The sequence below is a fragment of the Protopterus annectens genome, chromosome 7.part0 (genome assembly GCF_019279795.1).
Source record: "Protopterus annectens isolate FY-2018-M chromosome 7.part0, PAN1.0, whole genome shotgun sequence".
Lineage (NCBI taxonomy): Eukaryota > Metazoa > Chordata > Ceratodontiformes > Protopteridae > Protopterus > Protopterus annectens.
Window position 1 is genome coordinate 327,613,675 of NC_056739.1, and position 24,488 is coordinate 327,638,162.

Below are 24,488 nucleotides of genomic sequence, written 5' to 3' on the forward strand. Positions count from 1 at the left end.
GCACATTGCATTACCTTTTGTTATTCCTTTCATGGCAAAGCTCAGCCTCAAGGGGTTAGAACCCACTCTACTAGAGTGACTTCCACTTCTGCAGCCTTTCTAAGGGGTGTCCCTACTAAGGACATTTTGGAAGCTGTCACATGGTCTTCTGTTCGCGCTTTCACAAAGCGTTATAATTTGCCTCTGTTTTCCAGAGCCAGGGCAGGGTTTGCCACTACGGTGTTGCAGGACATTATCTCCAACCCTTGATGCTGTTGGTTATTCCTCCCTTTTTTCTCTCTCGGCTTTGGTAATCACCCCATTTAAGACTGTAACAGTGAAACACGATGAACATAGTGCAGTTGTGTACACTTACCATAAATGTAGATGTTCGAGTGTATTCACTGTTGCAGTCCTGGTTTCCCTTCCTCCTTCCCCCTTTTTTGTGGTCCTCTCCTATTCTCTTTTCCTGAGGTATAGGCTTAATTTATTTGTCAAATTGTTTTTTGGTTTAAGCCTTATTTTCTGGGGGGCTCCTGACTGTCATGGCAAGAAAGATTGAGGAAGTGACGTCGGCTGCCTCCTTTTGTATCGGATGCCCTGACGTCCTTTACAACAGATGGCAACTGATGTCATATTTACTTACCTTTGGTATTCTGGCCGACTGAGGGCTACTTGGAGCCAGATAACCCATTTGTTAGGACTGCAACAGTGAATACACTTTAACATCTACATTTATGGTAAGTGTACACAACTGTACTTTATGCCTTTTGTTGTCTGTTCATTTTGAACAGTGTACATTTAGTGTAGGTGTTATTGACTCACAGGGTCTCTTTTTGAGTTGGTGAATCATTCTAGTTTGATGAATAACTAGTTAAGGGACTTGTTTCACTTTTATTGAATCAAAGTTTAATTTTCTTTCATGGTTTGTTTATAGATGGCTCTGTTAAATCTGTTATCACTTATGATCGGGGTGGAGAATGGAGTCCATTGAGGAAGCCAGAAAACAGCGAGTGTGATGCTACAGCAAAAAGCAAGGATAAGGTGTGTTTAATTCTTATGCATGTGGTATTAGCTAAAATAAAACAAAAAAAAAAAAAACACTTTCCCTAATTCTTGAACAGATCATCAGTTCAGAAATAAATGTGTGCATATATGTGCTAATATATATACACAATCATGGTCATGCATTACTTTGCAAATTGTTGAATATATCAGAATATTTACAGACTGAGCTTTTTTCCAGGTAATGTGTTTATTTTTTGGTCTTGTAAGTTGCTTCATTCCGACACTGCACCACTCCATTTTTTTGTGCATTTTCTTCCACACCATGGTGAAAGGTGTCTGGTTACCATTTCTTGTTTTGTAGTTTCTTATTCTGTTGCTTAGCTGTCTTTTCACCCTGTGGCGCTCAACCTTGCATGAGACATAGTAATGCAAGCATCTGTTCTGTTAAAATTTCTGGTGTGTTTTTCATATTTGGTTGCAGTGTGCATGCAGTTATTCATCACTGGTCATTTCTTCCACAGAACTGTCCCAGGAATGATCAAGTTTTGAATATTGTCCACCATATAAAGTCTTAGCACCTGGTGTGACAAAATCAGAATGCTTGAGCTGTCAAACTTGAAGTGGTGCAGCCCCCCTGATCTCATCATCACTTCTGTCCACTTTAATTTAATTTAAAATCTTCTACTTGTGCTTTCTACACGAGTCTTAACTGCATTGCTCAAAAGTATCCCTTCAAATCGGGTAATCCTAAACCACCTTGTTCTATGGGAATGGTTAAGTTATCCTATTTAATTCTTGTCCTCTTCCTCTCCCAAATAAAATTTCCTCTTTATTAGCTATTGTCTATAATTTCTCCTCTCGTTGATAAAAATATGACTGACCAAGTATATAAAGCAAAAGGGATTAAAAACATTTTCACTAATATCTCACTATTCATATCCCTGATCAAGAGCTTCCAGTTGATTTTTTTTGTATTATCTTTTGTTTAGTCTGCCTGCATATGTTCTTAACCTCCATTCATCTAAATACGTCATCTTATCTTGTTCCCATAAATATGGGTACTGCTGAACCAATTCATGTGTGGGTACATAGTTTATCGGTATAATCTTTGTATACCTCCATTAATTTTACATACTGAAAAAGACTTAAGTGTTTCAAAAAAGGTCCACAACAATGAAATGTCCTTTTCTGGATATGTCAAATACAAAATATTATCTGCAAGTAATGTTAATTTTTCTTGATTACCATATCAATCTGTTGTCCTTTTAATTCTTCCTCACTTATGGGTTAAGGATCTGATCCAACTCAACCACATGCTTCAGACTTCTGATCTGATTCTCAAGCTCCTCCCTCTACCCATCATGCCCTACTCCATCCCTGTAATGCCAAATGTTTGTCTTTTTCACGAACACTCACAGGTTCTACTCTTGAGTGATTTAGCTGGGTTGTTTAACTGTGAGTTAAATATTTTTTCTCTCTTCCCAAACAATTAAATCTTTTCTTTCTGTTCTCCCTCTAGTTATCACTGGTCATTAGGGACCTTTTTCTTGTGCTTTTTTTTTCCTTTTTATCTATACTGTTCGTACAGTATTTCTTTCCGGTTAACATTGCTGGTATTTCTCTTTACTCCAAGGTATTTCTACTTTTACCATAGTTGGTAGTTTTTTTGCTGTTCTATATTTATTGTTTGTATACCTTTGTCATCATGTTTCACCCATGTCTGAGAAACCTACAGGGTTTAAAAAATGCACCTCTTGTGGGCATAAGATCCCAAACTCTAATGCCCACAAGGAAGTGTGTTTGTTGTCATAAGGTCGGACATTTAGACACAGCACGACAGCACGCAGGATATGTGCCACTTTCTTCTGTCTGCTAGGACCCTAGGATTGAAACAAACTAATCTTAAAGGGCCTTCTATCTCCTTCTTCCACTCCAGGGGCTCAACCCCCCTCTAAATCAACCATGTCTGCTCCTCAGACTTCATCACAGCTGCTAACCAATATCAGGAGACTCTGGATCTGCTCTTCCTGGATCAGAAGACATCTCGTTATTTGGATCCGAAGCCTTCGGATCCTAAGGCTTTGGCTTCTGCAGTGATCACTGTTGCTCCACCAGTCCCTCCCTTGGATCCTAAGCCATTGCATCTGAAGGCAAGTACTTACTTTAGGAGTACCACATCAGAATATGCCTGCTCAGCTTCTCCAGACACCAGTGAAGCATTCCAGCCCTCCAGCCACCACCCACCACTTCCTCTAGGTCCTCCAGAAGCTTGTTAGAAGCAGATGTGGATAGTATGATGCTTAAGTTCCTTAGAGCTGAGATCCAGATGGGGGTTTGCAAGCTCCATCCCCTATTGGATCTGTGAGTAATCCTGTCATATCTGAGACTGTTATTTCTTCTCTGATCCATCTAGTGGTTTCGGAGCCCCAGGATCTGAGATATCCAAGAGGGTTCTGCGTCTGATCCCAGGAAGGTTTCCTCCTCCATTCGTGACTGTTTCCTGACTGGTTCTGCTTCAGTACCCTTGGATCAGAACAAGTCTCTGAGCTGAAGTGGTGGTGTCTGATCCGAGGAGGTAGGTTTGGCTTCAGCTTTCAGATCCGTCCCTTCCCCTTGGAGCTTCGATCCTGGACAGTTCAGATCTGATTCTCCCCTCGAGGCTCAGATCCAGGGGTGGCCTAGATCTACCTTCTTCAGAAGCTTCAGCTCCAAGGAGGTAGGTCATGGTGTCTCCCGGTCCCACAGCCTTTGAGATGCTGGAAAGGGCTTTTTCTCTCTAGAGAGAACCATCTTGTCATGTTTCGGATCCTGCCCCTTTACTCTCATAGATTCCAAACTCTGAGTCAATCAGACCTATTCCACAGGGACAGCCAGCTCCCATGAGTCTCCAGCCACTTTCAGTGGAGGAACTTCCCCTCTCTTCTGACACCTGTCCAGAACATCCCATGGAAGAGGTGCCCTAGAAGAGGATGTTTAAGAGGAGATGCACAGACTCCCCCCATGGAGTCTGTCACAGAAGATAACCATTCTTGGTGAAGGAGAGAGAGCCCTCAGATCATCACAAGATGACATCTCCTTTGGAGATTTTCTAGAGATCCTGAAGCAGAAAGATGGTTGATCTTCCCAAACTCCCTCTCCCAAAGAATATTTCTTGAAGGCTTTTGGTTCTGGCCTGTCGACATCTTGAGTAACCCTCCCGGCTGGTGAATTTATTGATCTGGTTTCTCTTCGGGCATGCAAGGAGCCAGATACTGTCAAGTCCTGACAAGTTTTTGGCCCACCTGCAGACAGAAGCCACTGGAGCAAAGGAGTCCCAGTTGATGCTATGTTGGTGGTGGCAGCCACTAAGAAAGAGCTAGCAGAACAGAGTTCTTCTGTCCATCTGCCGAATAGGGAATCCAGAGTAATAGACAGACTTGGAAAGTGAGTGTTCACCTCAGCTACTTTCCCTCTGAGGTCGCTTAATTATCTGGCTCAGTTTAGTCAAATTTCTCTGAAGCCTAGTAAAGAACTATCAAATACTCTTTCAGAGTCCATGTATGCTGAGGATTTCAAAAGGACTTCCTCTCAGCTGGCCACTCTATTTCAAACACTTCGATAAGGTTAATGTCTCACACAGCTGAAGGGACCTCATGAGAAGCCAGTTCAGGCATCACCATAAGGAGACACTTCTGGATGTGGCTGTGCGACTTTGTCAAGTCCTTTAAGATGTCCTTTAATGCGTCATTTGATGGCACTTCTGCATTGGGCCATCAAACGATACGCTTACTCACAGCAAACAAGAAGGAAAGACCTTGCCTGCCATGGGGATCAAGTTTTTTTATGCCTCAATGGTCCTTCTCTAGGAACCAGAGAGGTGGCAAGAAAATGTTGTTCCGTAAATGTCAGGGACCTTACCAGGATTTGCATGTGGAAAATTCCTCCTGCGATAATGGGGGAAATTTTAATGGTAGCCATTACCCTAGAGGCAGAGGAGGCCCACAGAACCAGGGCTTTAGAGATTAATTTTCAAACCGCCCCTACCAGTGCTCCTGAAGTGCTGCCCAACTGTCCAACTCTGGAGGCAGTCGGGTTGGTTCTGTTTGCATCTAGACACCTGGACAAACATTGCAAGAGATTTATGGGTGCTAAGTCTAATATCTGTAGGTTATTGCATACCATTTTCTCTTCTTCCTCATCGTCAAAAGAAGAAACTTCCTGATGTTCCACCCAGTTAGGGGAAGACCGTAGCACAAGAAATACAAAAAACTGCTAGAAAGAGTCATCCTGAATGTCCCACCAGACCAGGTAGGATTTGGAACTTATTCATGCTACTTTTTAGAGCCAAAGAAAACAGAGGACCTTAGACCCATTTGGGATCTAAGCAAACTGAGCCAGTATGTAAAGAAAGCAAAGTTCCAAATGGTCATGCTTCAGTCCATCCTGTCTTTTCTGCACAAGGACAATTGGATGTGCTGTGTAGATCTTCAGGCATGTACTATCATATCAAACTAGACCGATGATCCAGATGACATCTCCGCTTTTGGTTGGGGGCCAGTCATTACGAGGTCAGAGCTCTGCCCTTTGGATTCACCACAGCCACCAGGGTATTTACCAAATGCATGACAGTAGTTGCAGCTCACTTGAGACTGAAGGAATTCCAGGTTTTTCCATGTCTGGATGACTGACTCCTCACTGCCCCCTCCAAGCATCAACTACAACATGCCAGGGACTATTTGCTCCAGAGTTGCAACACTTTGGGGATTACTATACATCTTCCTAATCAAAACTTCTACCAGTTCAAAGCCTAGAATTCATCAGGACTGTGTTGGACACAACAACAGAGATAGCATCTTGTGTTTCCAATGCATTACTTCCATCAGAAACGTTTAGGCTATCCTTTCTCATCCATCTCTTCCAGCAAGATTATTTCTGCAAGCACTTGGGTCTATGTCAGCTGCCCTAATAGTACTCCCACTTGAACACTTTTCTTATGTGGGTCCTCCAGTGGACTCTAGCTGTACAGTGGTCCATTCTGTAGCAACCCCTGTATTTCAAGTAAAGCTCATCCCAATTTGCAAACAACATATTTGCTGGTGGATACAGTCCGATCTTTTTCTGGGCAGACCCTTTGATCTACCAAACCCAGTAGCCACAGTTACCATGGACACTTCTCAACTGGGGTAGTTTGGCATTTTTTAGGAGGAACTGTCCAAGGCATGTGGTCCCTCCAAGTGACCAACTGCATATCAGTATCCTAGAGTGAGAGCAGTCCTTTTAGCATTGTAGGCATTTCAAGATCCTCTTCCCTTGGGGACTGTTGCATTTCAGACTGACAACATGCCAGTAGTCTGGTACATCAACAAACAAGGGGGAACTCTATCTTATCCAAGTTGCAGAGAGGCCTGAGGGTTTGGGAATGGGCAATCTCCTCTGACCTCTTTCTAACTGAGATGCACATTCCGGGGAAAACCAATGTGCTTGTGGGCAAACTAAGCAGATCCATTCTAATGCCTCACGAGTAGTATCTGTCTGTAGCAAACATGATCTTCAGGCATTGAGGCCTACCTCGATGTGACCTATTTTGGCACCCCTCTCCACAACAAGCGCTCTTTGTGCTTGACTCTTGGATCTCCTCCTCTTCCCCTGATTCCAAGATGTTTGCAGAAAGCAAGCAGGCTGAAGAGCTCGGTAATCCTCATTGCCCCATTCTGGCCTCTGCAAGTATGGTTCCCTTCCTACGGCCTTATCTTTATCCTCCATGGATACTGGAGCCTACTCGGGATCTCCTCTCACCCATCGGGAATTCAGCACCTCAAACATTCAGGCCCTCAAGTTGACCTCATGGTTTCTTCACTTCCAGTAATGGTTGGGGAGTGTCTGCTGTCTTCCCCAGTTCATGACATTATTTTAGCTTCTCAAAAGGATTCTACCAAAAATGTTTATAAAAGTAAATTGAAAAGGTTCTCTATTTGGCCATCAGATAAGGAGACTGATCCTTTTTTCTGCACCAGTTTCAGCTATTCATTTTTTGACAACTCTTTTCAAATATGGGGCTAGTTTCTCTACAGTTAAACTTCAGTTAGCAGCAATTTCAAATTTCCACACAGGGAGTAAATCTTTTTCATTGCCTTCAGATAGGTTGTATAAAGCTTTAATGAAAGGCATTTTTCTTCTGAGACCTTCGACAAAAGATCCCTCATCGCCTTGAGATCTTACTGCGGTACTTGAAGGTTGAACACAGAAACCCTTTGAACCATCAAACAGATCTGATCTAAAATTTCTGTCGTGGAAGACTGTTTACTGGTAACTATAACTTCGGCAACAAGAATATCTGAACTCCAGGCTCTTTCAGCAAAAAACCCTTACATTGTTTTTCATCAAGATAGGGTTTTTCTGCGGATTAACCCTTCTTTTTTTACATAAAATAACTTCTAAAAACAATATCAACCAAATCCATTCGCTTGCCAGTTTTCTTTCCACATTTTTCTAATAAAGGAGAGTACATGCTATACCTCCTTGATGAGCACAGACAACTATTTTTGCATTCACAGGACAAAACGGTTTAGAAAGGTAGACCAGCTTTTTGTATTTTTCTGTCCAAATCACCTAGGCCAACCAGTTTCTAATGTTACTCTAGCTAAATGGATTACAGGCTGTATTTCATGGATTTACTCTCAGAAGGGTATGACGTTACCAACTCCTCCCTGAGCTCATTCAACTAGATCCATGGCTACTTCATCTGCCTTTTGGTCAAGAACATTTGATGGCATTTGTGCAGCAGCTACATGGTCAAAGACTCGTACCTTTGTTTCACATTACAAATTGAACATCATATCTAGGCATAGAGCCTCCTTTGGTTCGGCAGTACTCCAGAATATCCTTCCATGAGGGCCACCCAAGGTCAACGTAGCTGGGGTCTCTGTCCCATAAGTGAGGAAGAATGAAAAGGGAAACATCAGATTTATAAGTTGTGTACTCAGCATAACTAGGCATCTGTGTTGTCCGTTTTCATTCTTCCTCAACTTCCCTCCCATCCATCCTTCTGGAAGGACATATTGAACTGTGTTTGGAAACTACAGTTCCATGTTTGAGCCCTGTGTTTTTCTATCTGGCTGTATCAGTTTCTCTTCTGTTATTGGGCAACTGAGCAGCAAACTTTATCTGAGGCAGTAGGGATGGAGTAGGGCATTTATGGGTAGAGGGAGTAGCTTAAGAGTTAGATCTGAAGTACAGGGCCAAGTCGGATCAGAGGATCAGATCTGTAACCCATAAGTGAGGAAGAATGAAAATGGACAATACAGATGCCTAGTTATGGTGAGTATGTAACTTAAATAATGTATGTTGTTGATTTGTGACTCCCTTATTTTCTTTGCCAGTGGCTCTTAAATGTAAAGCAAGTAAGAACAAGGGAAGAGGACACCCCTGCTTGGTTACTCAGTTCAAACACAGCTGGTCAGTGTCGAGCCCTTCCACCTTAATTCTTTCCTTTGCATTTCATATATTCTCCTGGTTTAACCCTATTATTCTATCATGGAATGCAGATTCTACTATTGCCTACTCATAAAATTTCAGGTGACTCTGTCTAATGCTTTCTCTATATCAAGACCTACTAACAGTGTCAGTATTTTATTATGTTCAGCTTCTGACTGGATAGTCATTCTTCTATTTATGTTGTTAAATGTTTGCCTCTTCACAAAAACACATCAATATATATGTCTGTAATATCCCATTGGTTTGTTCTCTTTGTAGAAAACTAATGTATACTTTGTGAAAAGTACTGTCTTCTACAGAAGCGAGCTACAGTCATTCCAACTTAAAGGTTGATCAGCAGGAGCCATGTTTTACATCTTCACATGTGGATCTCCCACGGAAATGTTTAAAGAATACAGCTGAGGAGAGTACAGTTTTATTGGACTGAGGGCACTGGTCCCAGTGATGATACACTGCACATATTAATTCCAGTTTCAACACATGTAACTTAAGATTAATGGTGTTTCCAGCAACATAATAGAAGCTCACTCCAATAAATTGCATTTGTCTAAGCACAACAATGTGTAGGTTACTCTGGTTGGGCACTGGGAGTTATACAGAGCACATGAAACTACTGTAAGGTGAGGGTGACACAGGGCAGAGACTGGGAAATGGGAATGATTAAGTATAGGCAAGAAACCGAAAAAGTGAGGAGTCTTGGAAACAGGACAGCATAGGGATGGTAGACAGAAAAGTAGGCTAATCAGAATGATGCAGAGATGGGCTTAAAGAAAAATGGAGAGTTTTAGTATGAGAAGCAGATAGAGGCAGGAGTAGAAACAGCCTTGCATCTTTTTGGAGAAGAGAGGAAAAAAAGGTTGGTGAGATGCTGGAGGTGTGAAGCAGTGGTTTGACTTTGGAGCTTTGAAGGGGCAGTGATGTGAGACTTGTAGAAAGAGAACCACAAAAAACATCAAGTTGGTCAAATGAGGAACAGAGGGATTAGAGATGTGAAAACAGCGAAGCGGCAGGAGAAAAGACCAACTAGAAGGTAGTATGAGGAGGCAGAGTTAGGGGATAGTAGGCCAAAGGAGGATGTGATCAGTGAAGCAGGGGGATAGGAGAACAGTATGCAGTAAAGTAATGAGAGATGAGAAAAGAAGCTAGAAGGTGCTGAGAATAAACAGGATACAGTTGTTGAGGAGCAGGGAGTTACCGCAGTAGGGCAAAGACAGGTTAGGAGGGTGCAGAAGAAGGGGAGACGTAGCAAGATGTTAATGAGCAGGGAAAAAGCAAACTGAAAGGGAAGGGATGAGAAAGAGGGCAGATAATGTGGTATGACAAGTAATCAGGTGAAAGAAAGGCACTACAGATGATGAAGAAGCAGGCAAATAATAGTGTGACAGGTGGTGGATACCACTAATATATGGGGTAAGCTAAAGATGCACTGTTGGCGAGTATGCTGTCAACAAAGACAGTAAGCATGGAGGCATGAGATACGGGAGAACTTTGTCAAAAGAAGATAGTACCCTGGGCCTAATCTTAACCATGATGGCTATGAATAGAGGCAGATATTAACATCTATTGTAGATGTAGCAATGAATGATCTGGTGGAAAGAATTATGAAAGAACCAGAGGAGAGAACCAGTAAGATAATTAGTGTAGATGTACTTGTGCCAGTGACAAACATCTTGAATAATGATAGAATTCGACATCTTATCTGTTTGAGTGGGTAGGTAAGTGTATAAGGTTAATGGTGAAAAGTACGACAGGTGAGTAAGCTGCTTGGCTCTGCCTCAGTTCCCTGGTGTCTTTGCAGCTAAAGCAAGAACAACAATGCATACTGAGGCAGTTTTGCCTTAAAACTGAGACAGACAATGGGAGAAGAAAAAAGCTAGAGAACATGGAAGGTTGTTTGGGGGGATAATGGGGGAATGTAGTAAAAGAGCATTAAAAAGAGTGGGCAATGGAAGAAATAAGAATGGTATGGATGGACTTTATTTAATAAGGGCTGTAGCATGATTTGTTTTCTGAGCTGCTGTTCAGCTTGGTCAGTGGAAAGAATGAAGTTGTGAGTAACATAACTAAAAATGTAGAAGAGTACAAGGCAATTTTTTAAACATATAGAGAGAGATAACTGAAAGAGTAGAAGAGCTGAATAATTACCAAGTTAAACAACTCCTGTAGCACAGCTATACTGGAAGAGTTGGAGAGATGAAAAAGGTGACAGGTTCTGCAGCATGGGCTTTCACCCACAGTTGCACCTTAAAACCAAAGGGGTGAAGACTGGTTGTGATGGTACTTAAGAGCTCTACAGAAAGAGGCATTTTGACTACCTGTGGTTGATATAATCGGTGAACTTTCTGGATTAAAGGTATCAAGTAAACGTGTAGGAAAAGGCTGCCATCTGCTTGAATTATACCTAGGTAGTAGGTACCTAACAAACCTTTTCACCCATAGGGCTAATGTGGTACACAAGACTTGAATCTTTAATGTGGTCTGTGTTCTGTGCATCAAAAATTATCCTATCATGTAAAGTATCAGGTTATCCTAAAAAGAAATGTGAGAAATTGCAGCAATGGCACACTGTTTTTGAAAGAACATAAAAAAGAAGTTGACTGACTTAAAATATGTGGACAAAATTAGAATGTGCTAACTTTAAAGAAAAAATTAAATTTGATAGAAGAGTGCTCATGTTCTACAGTTTAATATTTTTAAGAAAAGGCTGGTCATCTGATCCAAGTAAAACAAATCATACAAAACATGTCACCAAGACAATGGCAAGCAAGGAGTCTGCTGAGTATAACAAAATGTAATTTGAGCTTTATTGCAAGCTTTAGAATGAGAGAGTTAATGAGAATGGATGTATAATTTGAATGAACTGATACTTTAAAAAAAAAAAAAAAAAAAACACACACACTAGAATATTTAAAACAAGTCTTAAGTAGTTCAGGGACAGTGATGTCATGCTTTGATCTATGCTGTGAAACACTGATAAAAATAATTCTGTTTTGAGCCCAGTACAGTATGAAAAGCACAAGCTGTAGCTTATGCTAGCATACTTTTTATCAGATGTAGAGGTTAGGTGTTCACAAAATAAAAAGGAGACACTGGCAATAATGTCTGCTCTGAAATTTGTCATGTATTTTTGTTTGGAGTAATAATTCACAGTGCTGACCCTGATCTCCTAAAGACTGTTTTTAGTAGGTAGTGCAGCAGGCTGGACTTCTTCCTTTCCCCCATGACTGGCAAGGTGATGTCAGATGCTCGGTTCCACCTTCCCTCATCAGCACCAGCTGAGTCATGGTCACAGTCAGGGATTTACCCACACACACCACAGAGATCACTTCACTGTTTTACATCTGCAACAACCGCGGTCAAAACATCCACCAAGAGGAAAGGCAGACAGAAACACTATTTCATGCATGTATTCTACATGCAGTTATGATGGTCAGTACAATCAGTCCTAATGCTCATCTTCCCATTCGTTACTGATGGGTTTAGTTCCGAGCCCTCGGAACCATGTCAGCTTAATACCAAGCTCGCGTACACCAAAAACTCTCTATCTAAGCTGCTACCCACAATGCCATTCTCCCTGTTACTTCAGATCTTGTTTGCCGCTTAGCCATATAGCAGCATTTCACCGAGCTCTCAAGCTATTACATTTTCTTGATTATTGTGGTTTTTGAACATTTCTCTTATTTTTCACTCGTTTACTATTAATATATCTAACTAGCTTTACCCATTGAGTAATTCTTTTACCATCCTTGGTACTCCCTCACCTTACCCTTGTGATATCTCTTGATACCATCGTTGGTATCTTTTTTCCCTTTCTTCTTCCTTTCTTCCCTTTTTAGATGTTTAGTAGTTTTGTTAACTTTTTTTGTGTGTGGATGGAAATGTCTGACAAAAAAAGGACTTCAGGGTTTAAACACTGCACCTCTTGCAATGGTAAAACTCCCTAACAGCGACTCTCACGACTGTGTTTGTCTGGGGGTTTCTCACCTCTCTGTTAAACCTCCTTACCAGACTTGTCAAAGTTTTAGTCAATGGACACTGAATGAAAGGAAAAATAAATTGATTCTGAAAGGTCTTCTCGTTTCTCCTTCCTCAGAGGCCCTTTCTGTGTCGGAGGTCTCAACCCCTCCAGTGAAGGACAAGAAACATCCTCATTCTGATCCCTGTTCTCACTGGTTGCTGATAAGAGTAAGTCACACAGACATAAGGCCTACAAATCTTCCTCGGAGCATAGAATTGCTACTTCGTCTCCCACTATTACTACTACTACCGTTCCGAGCTCTGCTCCAATTGCTACATTGAACGAAGCCATGGACATTACTGGATTTTTGACAGCACCACTCTCTGCACCGACCTGTATGGCACCGATCCTGCTTTCAATTTCAGCCATGGCTCTGGCCTTACCTTCGACAACAGCTACGGCACCAACCTTGCCTTTTACCACACCAAAAGCGGTTTCGACCCATGCAATTCCTTTGGAACTGATAACATAGACTCAGAGTGCCTCTTCGGCACAGAGTCCCTTTTCTACTCCACTGATTCCTTTACTACCTGTCTCCAAATTAGAGACTTTGGTGCCACTAACTCCGACACCATGGACCCAATACTCCCCTTCATTGGATCCATTCCTAGGTCAGATGTACAGCCCCTTTCTGAGCCGACCCGACTCCCCATCAGAGGTGTCCACAAGGTCCACCAGGAATCTTTCCAAATTTGATGTAGTGCGATTGTTGGATTAGCTGTCGACGGCCGGAGGGATAACAAATGTTCCTAAGACTCACCCCCCTTTGGGTTTTGGGTCTGTCTGTCCCAGGACTCCAACATATACTCCTCCTTCAAATTTGTTGGTTTCGAAGCCCATTGCTCCGACGTCCTTTATGGAACCCCATTCCTCTGCACCGACAGTGGCCATCACTGAGGCTTCAAGGCCACCCCTTTGTTTTTCGGTTCCATCGGAACCGTCCCTTCCTCAGACTCATGGTTGGGGAGTGGAGTCCTCAGTCCAGAGCATGGTTCTGAGTGTTTTTTATCGGTGCCATCCTCTGATCTGGGGATGACATCTGCTCTGATCCTGCTTGAGGCTCCATCTCTGGAAGCAGGTCCGATGAGGTGGGCTGTGACCCTGGCTCTAAGGTTGTCCTCCTCTGTTCCGGGCTCCCATTCCTCTTCGGGCGGGCCTGCTTTTCAAGTGATAGAGAGGGTGCTTGATTTGGGAAGCGCTCCTCTGACATCGGACCATCACCCTGCTCCCTCTGAGCTACAGCTACCATGAGCCACCTGGAGTAGAAGCCTCAGGAAATCCCAGTCCGGGGTACCCATCCTTCTGAGTCTTCCTCAGATATTCCCACTGAGAAACCTCCTCGGCGGAAGGTGTGCAAGAGGAAGCACATTGACTCTACTGAATAGTCTTTGACGGGGACATGGACTACGATGATGGGGAGGGGTCCCCACGGTCATCCCCGATGATGTCTCTGGAAATATTAAAACAGAGGGGCGGCTGGAAGCCCTCTAACCCTTCCTCGTCCCTGCCTTCTACCTCTTGGGTGACCCCACCTGCCGACGAGTTAATCCAACTTGTCGTGCAGCATGCTTGGCAGAACCCTGACTCTGTTGAGGCCATTTCCTGGAGACCCGATAAAATCCCCCCCACCCCCCGGAAGAGTAGTCCTCACTGGTCCAGAGGTTTGCCAGTTGATGCTATGGTGGTGGCGGTGGCCACTAAAAAGGATCTAGCAGAAGAAAGCCCTACTATTCACCCACCCAACAGAGAGTCCCAGGCTGTGGACAGATTGGGGAAGAGAGTTTTTGCTTTAGCGACCTTTGCTGTCAGGTCCCTGAACTACTTAGCACATTTCATGAGGCTCCAAAGAGATTTGATTACCGAACTTTCTGGAACCCACTCGGGTTAAGTTTCTGATGCGGCACGGGACAAGGTTGCCTCTCAACTTGCCACTCTTGAATCTATTTCCAATTCATCCATGAGACTGCTCTCCCACACAACCGAAGGGGTGGCTAGAGCTGCCGGTGCAGGCATAGTCATCAGGCATCATGCCTGGATGTGCATCTGTGACCTTGCAGACTCCTTCAAGTCCTTCTTTTGAATGCCCCTATTGAATCATCTTCCTTATTTGGTTCTAAAGTGAAGGATACACTGGCCATGTGCGAGCAGGATGGAAAGACTTTGTTTTCTGTTGGCCTGCATTTTTCCAAGACTCAATGTTCTTTTTCCAGGAACCAGGGGAGTGGAAAAATATGGCATAAGAAATCTCAAGGTCCTTTCCGTAACACACATGGCAAGGATTCCCCTAGAGGCAGAGGGGGCTCCAGTGGTGGAAGATGCCCCTTTAGGGGCAGAGGGGGGTCCCCGAAACCAAGACTCTAGGGATTCCTTCTTCTAGGCGGTCTTATCAATGCTCTGAAGCATTGCCCGATTGCTTTCCTCTGGAAGCAGGCAGGGCTTCTTTTTCTCTGCACCAAACTGCCTGGCACTCTATTTCAAATGATCGATGGGTACAGAGAATCTCCAGAGGCTACTACATCCCTCTATCCTCCCATCCAAAACCTGCAAAAAACCTTCCCTATTTTCCAATCAGTGGTACAAACCAAATTCCGCATGGTCACTGTTCAGTCCATTCTCCCATTTTTAAGGGAGGATGTTTGGATGTGGTTGATAGACCTCCAGGATCCGTATTACCACATCAGAATGGACAAACGCTCCAGGAGTCTCCTTTGCTTCCAGCTAGGAGCCAATCATTACCAGTTGTGAGTCCACCATTCGGTCTCTCGACGGCCCCCAGAGTGTTCACGAAATGTCTAGCAGTGGTGACAGCTCATCTGAGACTTCAAGGATTCCAGGTGTTTCCATATTTAGACTATTGGCTCCTTTCTGCCCCCACCAAGTGTTTTCTGACCATGGCCCTCCATTATTCACTTTCACTAGCGGAGTCCCTAGGCATCACTGTACATTGGGAGAAATCCAACTTACAACCTACCCAACAACTGGAATTTATAGGGGCAGTTTTCGATACTTGAACCTGCCTGGTATCTCTACTGGCTCACAGGCTTTAAAGATTAAGATTGCAAGTCAAGTACATGTGATACTCTGTCAAAGGTGTCAGCAAGGCAAGTTCTCCAGGCTCTAGGGTCCATGGCTGCAGCCATTCCAATAGTTCCTCTGGCAAGGTTACACATGAGACACTGTTACAATGGTTCCTATTGTCCCAGTGATTGGCATATCTTCACCCCCTAAACTCACAGATCCTCATAACCAACTCTTGCAAGCAAGATCTCCTCTGGTGGATGAGGCCAGATGCAGAACTTTGGTGTCGCCCTTTTCAGACTACTCAACCCAATGCCACTGTGACCACGTACACTTCCCTGATAGGATGGGGGGGGGGCATTTTCAGGGAAAGACGGTCCAAGGCACATGGTCGAGCTTCGAGACCAACCTGCATCAGTGTTCTGGAGTTAAGAGTGGTGCTGTTAGCGTTGCAGGCATTACATCCTCTCCTTCCATCTGGAACGATTGCAGACAATATGTCAGTAGTCTGGTACATAAACAAACAAGGAGGACCCATATCCTACCCCCTGTGTCAAGAGGCCATGAGAATTTGGCACTGGGCAATAGCTTCCGACCGCTTTCTTATAGCAATGCACATCCCGGGGAGTTCCATCATGATTGCAGACAGGCTGAGCAGATGCATTCTCCTTTCACATGAGTGGTCTCTCATTCCCAAAGTGACAGCAGAAATTTTCAGCCAGTGGGGCCAGCCTTGCTGCAACCTTTTCTCCTCCCCTTCGAACAACAGATGTAGCAGCTTTTTTGCCCTCTTTCCCACAGAGGTACTCCCCCTCTGACTCATGATTGGTCCACGGGTCTCCTCTCCGCTTATCCTCTAATTCCCTTGATACCTCTATTTTTAAAGAAAGCAACTCGGTTGAGATTCAATGTGATCCTCATTGCCCCATTCTGGCCTCATCAAGTATGGTTCCCCTTCCTCCGGCCTCATCTGTTACAGCCTCCATGGATCCTGGCACTCGTCCAGACTTAATTTCTCACCCCCAAGGGTTGACTCTCCCAAATCTGTCCACTCTCAAGCTGACAGCTTGGTTTCTCCACTTCCGTTAGTCGCCAGGTAGGAAACCCTTTCCTCACTTGTTCATGATATCATTCTGGCTTCCCATAAGCCATCCACCAGAAAACTTTACAGAGATAAATGGAAAAGGTTTGTTCTTTGGTCTAAAGAGCGGATGCTAGACTCCTTCTCAGCTCCGGTCTCTGTTATACTTCAGTACCTATCTGAGTTCTTTGAGAATGGAGCATTAGCTTCTACCATAAGAGTCCATTTAGCAGCCATTTCCAATTTTCATAACGGATCAGAGGGAACTCCACTTATGTCTGTCTGCCTATGCAAAACCTTTCTCAAAGGAGTGTTTCACCGCAGACCTCCAATTAGGTGTCCATTAGAGGCGTGGAATCTCTCCCCAGTACTTCAGTCTCTCTCAACCCCCTTTTGAGCCTGCTGCAAAATGTGATCTCAAATTCCTATCCTGGAAATCTCTATTTTTTGTAGCTGTCACTTCAGCTAGAAGGATCTCAGAATTACAGGCCTTGTGCATCAAGAGACTGTACTTAATATTTCATAAAGACAGACTATAGCTATGTACTAATCCTCCTTTTCTCTCCAAAGTAATTTCTGATTTTTCTCTGAACCAATCCATCAAGCTCCCGGTGTTTTTTCCAAACTATTCCAGTAGAGGAGAGTACTGTCTACACTCACTGGACGTGCATAAGGCAACTATGTTTTTACTTGGGACTAAATCTGTCCACAAGACAGACCAACTTTTCATTTCCTTCTCTGGTCCAAAAATGGGATATGCTGTGTCAAAAGTAACTGTATCAAAGTCGCTCAGAGATTGTATTTCTTTTTCATATTCACGTGCAAATGAGCCTAAACCTCGCAATATCAAAGCACATTCAACTAGAGCAATAGCAACCTATGTAGCTTTTCACTCCAGAGCATCTATGGATGACATTTGCGCAGCAGCCATTTGGGCTAAACCTCACACTTTCATCAAACATTACAAGTTGGATATGGTCTCCAGGGGAAGAGCGGCCTTCGGCTCAGTGGTGCTCAGGAATCACCCAGGTTTCTAGGGATTCTGTCCCATCAGTGATGAATGGGAAGAAGATTAACAACATCCTATAAAGAAATTATGTCTTACCATAACCTTCCATTTGTGTTGTTGATCTTCTTTCATTCATCACATCCCATCCTCCATCCCCCACCAAAGGCTCCTGGTGGATATCATGAGTCCTTGTGGTGTTTTCAGGGATTTTGCACAGAAATGGCCTATGCTTTATTTCTGTATGTCATATAGAAACTCTGTCTGCCGAAACAGGGAGGGTAGCAGCTTAGCTCGAGAGTTTTTGTTGTACACGAGCTTGGTATTAGGCCGATACTGTTCCAAGGGCTTGGAACAGAACCCATCAGTGATGAATGGAAGAAGATAAACAACACGGATGGAACATTATGGTAAGTCATAACTTCTTTTTTTCGTCTCCTGACCTCAGACTGAAATTGGTAGTTCACTCTCCAAGCACAGAAACTCCCAAGATATGAAATACACCTGTGTTCTGTGGTACACTGAGACAGACTGTAGACTGAGCTCAACTTTATTATGAATCTTCATGAAGCAGAGGATTACTTTATTAACATCTTGCTCTGAATCATAGCCTTGGTGGCTCCCATTAGATGTATAGAGGCTAAATCTGGATGCAGATTATGAATTACTAAAAATATTTAGGGATTTGATGTTTCATAGAGACCAAATATGGGAGCTAGTTTGTTAAGACAAATCTATAAATTTGTGAATTATTCACCTGTAATCTGAATCCAGTTCTTAGTTTACTCACACAAGCTGTTTAAACCTGGTAACACATAACCACTTAAAGCAACTCCCTAGCTCACCACCCTGGAGATTCAGCAACTTTATTAATGCTTTCCCATCCATGGCTATTTCTGTACTAGATAAGGCTGAAGTCTGTGCAGTTGAGAGATCAGGCTCTTGGCTGTACCTTTCAGAATAAGAAATTCTTTTTAAAAAGTGAACACTCCCTCATCTCCTCCAGCTGATGTTTTCTTCAGAGTATTTGATACTTTTGTATGATACAGTAGTATTTCCTTATCTCTATCCTTACAAATCATTTGGTTTGAAAGCATCGTCCCTACTCTGTAGAAAACTGTTGTACTTCTCTACACTAAGGGAGCTTGTAATTTAGTTAGTAGTGCAATAGCAAAGAAATTATATCACTGAAGATTTAATGAAAATGTATCCATTAAGATATCCTTTATGCTGCTCTGAAGTACAATCTTACCATCATAACCTGACTTTGGTACAGGCTGCAGTAAGGAGACTGCTTCTCTCCCTTTAACTATTAGTTTACGTGATCAGCTGAGTAGTGATCATAGTTCTGGAGCTGTATTTCTTGATGTGTCAAAATCTTAATACCATTAACCATTTTTTCTCCATCTGATAGGTGTTGTATTAAAAGGAATTCGGTCATAAGTTGTTTGCCAGTTTCCTTCAAATTAGGACTCTGATTATCAGATGGGCCATTGCTGTATCTTCTCCTCCCTGTTGGAGATGTACAGGGATATGAACTTGACCCTCTGCCTTTTTTTGTTTGTTTTTGTAAATTATATACAGTTCCATCGTGGTGCACCAAATGTCATGCCTTATGGTAGTAACTGTGTTTTTATGGTCTTGTATAAATATGTCCGACATCTCAAAGTCTTCTGCCAAGTTTTTAGAAATTGCTCATTTTATTGCATCTCTCTGGCCTTGTGTTAAACAAGAAAAGCATTGGTCTGCATTTCTAGCAATCAGTGCGAGGGAAAAATTTACACTTAAAACTGGGAAAAGAAAGGTTGCCCTTGGGGGTATATATGATTTGTGACTCTTCTGGATGATTATCTTGATCAGCACTTACAGTATGGCTTGTACATTAATTCATCCAGTCTCAAAACAAATCAAAAACGTGAGGTGGCATTTTATTGTGTACTCTTGTCCCAAAAATAAGAATGTGTAGCAATTAAAAGAACCTGAAAATGCTGTAGCACTATGGGCCAGTGGCCTAAAAGATGCAGAAAAAGTGATATGCAAGATGTCTAGCATGGTTGTCCACACAATAGAAAACAGCACCAGTAAAGGTGTGTCCCATTTTGGGACACACCAGCAGGCCTGTAACTTTCTGCACTGATTGCATGTGGGTAGAGACTGTGTATAGGCATTTGTTGACTTGAATGGCAGAGCAGACTGGAACTGGAAGAATGTGGCCATGGCCAGCATTACATCAGTAACCAGGTTTACCAGTCTGTCAGCTGCCAGGTAGTTTGCAACACAGAGGCTAATAATCTAAGTGCTCACACAAAACTCTGACAATGCACGTGATTCTCGTATATGGAGTTTGCGGTTTGTATTGCTGCATCCTGCCCAGAGACGTCTGCATCCACATACGTAACATGTACACAACAGTACCCCCCCCCCCCAATCTCGATCCCCCTTCCATATTGTGTTTCATGTAATTTAGATTACCCACTGGAGCCTTGGCTAAAACTCCCATATGGAGCCACAAGTCATAGCTAAACAGCAGTATAATGTTGCACAGTCAAACCAGAAGTATGGTAATGTGTTCAGCTTGATGAAGTTCCAGTTCTGTTGCCTTGACATGTCTGGAGGGGCACTGCATTAAGCTTCACTACAACTGTCAGATATTTATAGTATGTTGCATGTAGCATAGTGTGATACACTGTGATTTGGAAGACCAGGCAGTATTCCCATGATCCTCTAGCAGTGCAACGGCAGGACCTGCTATAATAGCCATGGCATCCAGAAGCAGTGATACAGGTGGCAGTGATGACCAGCAGCAAAAGCACCACATCCCTGCAGATGGCGTTGTGCATAGTATTCAGCAGCACAAGCAAAGCAGCAGCATCTAATCTACCTATATGAGCATGGCATACCTCTAGGGTTATATACAGCTACAGTGGGCAGTTCATGGCTGAGTCACACTGTGCATTAAACATCTTTAGAATACACCACCTGAAAAGGGAGATGGGGTGCTGATGGTCACCATCTTCATTTGCACAAGTGATTTGGGGAAACACCAACGCATGACAGTCTACACTACCAGGGGATAGGGGCTGCAGTCCAGACAAGTTGATTGTGGGAAGGAGGTATCTATGTCAGATATGATCTCCATGATGTGGGTGAGGGTGCTACACATGAGGGATGGTGCATTGGGATGCTGTGAGAGGGAGTTGTAAGAGAGGCACACTGCGGGTCCTTGTAGCTTGGTCCTGAGACTGTAAAGACAGTACAAGGCTTGATACCTCACCTTCCCTGATGTAGAAATGGCAGAACTGGTAGAACAGCACCTCTGTGTGGAAAGACACAAAGTGGCCCTCCTCAAACAGCTTTCTAGTCAGTCCAACCATGCTGTTGGTCTGGGAATGGTTAAACCAGAATGATGGCAGCTGCAAAACCATACCTTGCAATGATCATCCAGTCTATTCACCATAAATGTGCAGTCATCCATGGCAGTGTGGCAACACTGGGATACAGGACACTGATTGTAACAATGTTAGGCATTCTCATGGAGGAGGTGGCCATGGCAGCAGTGTATCCTGCCATGGTACACACAAGGCCCGTCATAACATTGTGCCTCGCCTACAGTGTCCACAGAAGGGTCACACAGTATCGGCTGTCTTCATTTTCTGTGTGTGTGTCTGTGTGTGTGTCTGTGTGTGTGTCTGTGTGTGTGTCTGTGTGTGTGTCTGTGTGTGTGTCTGTGTGTGTGTCTGTGTGTGTGTCTGTGTGTGTGTCTGTGTGTGTGTCTGTGTGCGCGTGTGTGTAGGTGCAAGTTGTGCATAGATTACAGCCCTGTACATTTGTAGTAATATGACTGCAAACTGCATTCCTGCAAGTGTCATCCTGTATGCTAATGAGTGTACACTGATATTCGCAGAGAAAATTTTCCAGGCAGTATCTTTTCATCTACAGAATAGTTTCATCTTGCTTTAAAACCTGCTAGACAAATTAGAGAAATGTTTCTTTTTTAATGTGGACACAAAAAAGCTGGACCGTTTCAGCCTGCTTGCAAAATCTCATTGACCTGACTTTCCTTCATACCCTATTCATAAAAGGTGTTTCTGTGAAGTCAACCATGTTACCATGAATAATTCTGATCGGTGTGTCACCAAAGCCATATCATAATCATTAATTGGATCTTTTCACAAATATTGGTGTTACTAAACTGGGTGAATATTTTCATCATATTGGACCCAGTTTATTCAAAGGTATGTCAGTCATTCAGTTAGTGATAAGAGGCCAGAAATAGCCATGTACAGCATGACATTTTATAGGTGTGGAGACGTAGTGAGATAACTATTACATACTGGCATCTCAGGTGTGAGGTAGACCTTTCACCAGTGTAATTTGGTATGTGTCACTATTGAAAAGTGCACCAAAGAATTTGTATGGCTAAGCAATTTCTTAGGTAAAATGCTTTAGATTTGCTGTTTGTGTACATATCTAAACCTGCACCTGTAACTTACTTGCTTTCATTCTGGTGAGATGTGGCTTTTCAGATGGTACAGTTTTGAGTAGCCTGAATTTGCTTGAATATTTTCATCTATGATTTTTGCATGTTAACTGCAGAACTGAAGGAGGCTTATTTGTTGTGACATTTACCTGTTTTAGTGCTCGTTTATCAAGCTCATGTAGATGTTCATGTCCTGGAAGGCATTGTACAAGTAGTGTAGTTATGTCAATGCTTCATATTAAGACTGAGTTTTAATTCTGTTTTATTTTACTTTTCTCTTCACAGTGTAGCCTTCACATTCATGCTGCATACAGCATCTCTCAAAAGGTCAATGTTCCACTGCCTCCCATCTCGGAACCCAGTGCTGTTGGACTTGTTCTAGCACACGGTACTTAAGTTTTCAAGTAGCTTTACATTGCTGAGAAGTAATACAGAGGAATTTATTGTTTGTGGTGCTTAAATTCTCAAGTAGCTGTATACTGTAGGAGGTAATACAAGGGAATTTATTATCTGTGGTACTTAAGTAGTTGTATACTGCGGGAACTAATACAAGGGAATTTACTTATTCAAAGTCTAGAAGAAAAAAAACTATATTTATTGGATATTACATCTAAATATAAGAATTCTTTGTAGCCTGCTGTAGAATTGTTACACTCTGCAAAAAAGCTGAGTGAGGAAGGTCACTGCATAATTGTAATACAAGCATCACATCTTGTTTAAGAAAATACTGTTGAGCTTTGGGAAAAGGGCTTTTGCTGAAAGCCAAGTGTGTGGGGCCAAGTATAATGGTATAATGCAAAGCATTAATGCTTATTGCGTGCTGCCTCCTTTAATTTTTGTACTCCTTTCTGTGTGTGAACCCCTGCAGGTAGTGTGGGTGATGCTATGTCCCTGCTGAATCCAGATGTGTACGTGTCTGATGATGGTGGATATTCCTGGATTAGGGCACTTAAGGGCCCTCACCACTATGCCATTCTGGACTCCGGAGGACTTATTGTAGCTGTGGAATACCATACACAGTACCACTCCATCAACACTATAAAGTAAGATATTTTCCAGTACTCCTGCCTAATGATGTAACCATTGCTCTGCTTTTGGCGGATTTGTTCAAACCTTGAATCTGATGTTGGCCTGTTTTCATTCATTCCTCAACTGCTGGGTTCATATCCGATGCTCAGATCCAACTCTGCTGATTCTACCAGATCATTGGATCCTAGAGCACTCTAGCTCCTTTACCCACCATGCCCTGCTATCTTAACATACCTCAGATGTCTTCTGCTGCCATTAGGTATCAGATGTGGGTTCCTTGGCTCTCAAGAGTAATTTCCATATTTTCCATTTTACTCCTGTATCGTGAGTTAGTTTAAATTTTCTTGTACCTTTCTTCTTCCTCCCCATAATCTACTGAAATAGTTTACTCTGTACACTTCTAAGTATTTCTAGTAGTATTGCTGGTAGTTTCTTTTCTTCTTTTATTAAAAAAAAAAAAAAAAAAACATTTTTATAGCCTGTTAGAGCAGTTTTTGTAACTTATCAAGCTTAGTTAAGCAGATTCTTGATTCTCTATGCTTTGTGTGTAGTGTTGTCTTTTGCTAAAATGTCTGGCAAACCCTCTGCGTTCAAAAAATGTTTTCTGTGGGGACAAGGTTCCAAACTCAGATGCCCACAGGGAATGTGTGTAACATCCGAGTCCTGCACATCTTGAAGTGTAATTTGCAGTCTGCTCCGGTTTTAACATCAGAGCTTTAACAGATCACAGGAATAAATTAGTTCTGCAAGGTCTTTTACCTTAAACAACTTCTTCTGTTGCTGGGGCTCAAACCCCCTCAAAAAAGCCAGAAAAAAGTAAGGCAGATACTTTGCCTAAAGAAGAGGAGCTTTGAAAAAGGTCTCCTGACTGATCTTTGGCGTCTACATTGGCTCCCTCAGTGGAGCCTCCTGCTAAGGTTTCATAAAAATTCAGATCTGTTTCGGATGTGACAATCCAGAAACCTAAGTCTCCTCTAATCTGATCTCCATCCCTTCTATCAGATCTGATTCCATCTACCCTCCCTTCTCCCTTTCTAGAGGGGTCTACTTGAAGACATTCTAGACCTCCTTCCAGTACTACTTCTCTTAGATCCTTCCACAGTCTTTCAGAAGCAGATGTGGATAGAATGATGAAGTTTCTCAGAGCACCAATACAGATGAGAGTTATCTCAGATCTGACCCCTACCGGGCCTGTGAGCAGACTTCCGTCCACTTCCTCTTAAGTATCTCCTTCGCTGAGCTGACGTTCTGTTTTGGAGCCTTTGATTCCAAAATCCCTGGGGGTGTCTACTTCAGATCCAAAGAATATTTGCATTTCATCTCAAAGGTTCCCCCCTAGTAGACCAGCTCCAAGTATCTCGGAACCAGAGGACTCTCTGAACTGAAGCGTCTGTGC

General features: G+C 42.9%; 1 protein-coding gene across 2 annotated transcripts in view; it reads left to right on the forward strand.

Annotated features, from left to right (window-relative positions):
• Nucleotides 1-24,488, forward strand: part of SORT1 (sortilin 1) — a 941,002-nt gene that overhangs the window by 607,321 nt on the left and 309,193 nt on the right. For both annotated transcript variants that reach the window (XM_044076883.1, XM_044076884.1), the window contains 3 exons: nt 917-1,023; nt 22,349-22,451; nt 22,932-23,106. In XM_044076883.1, coding sequence (XP_043932818.1) covers nt 917-1,023; nt 22,349-22,451; nt 22,932-23,106 — 385 coding nt within the window. The remainder of the gene's footprint in view (nt 1-916; nt 1,024-22,348; nt 22,452-22,931; nt 23,107-24,488) is intronic.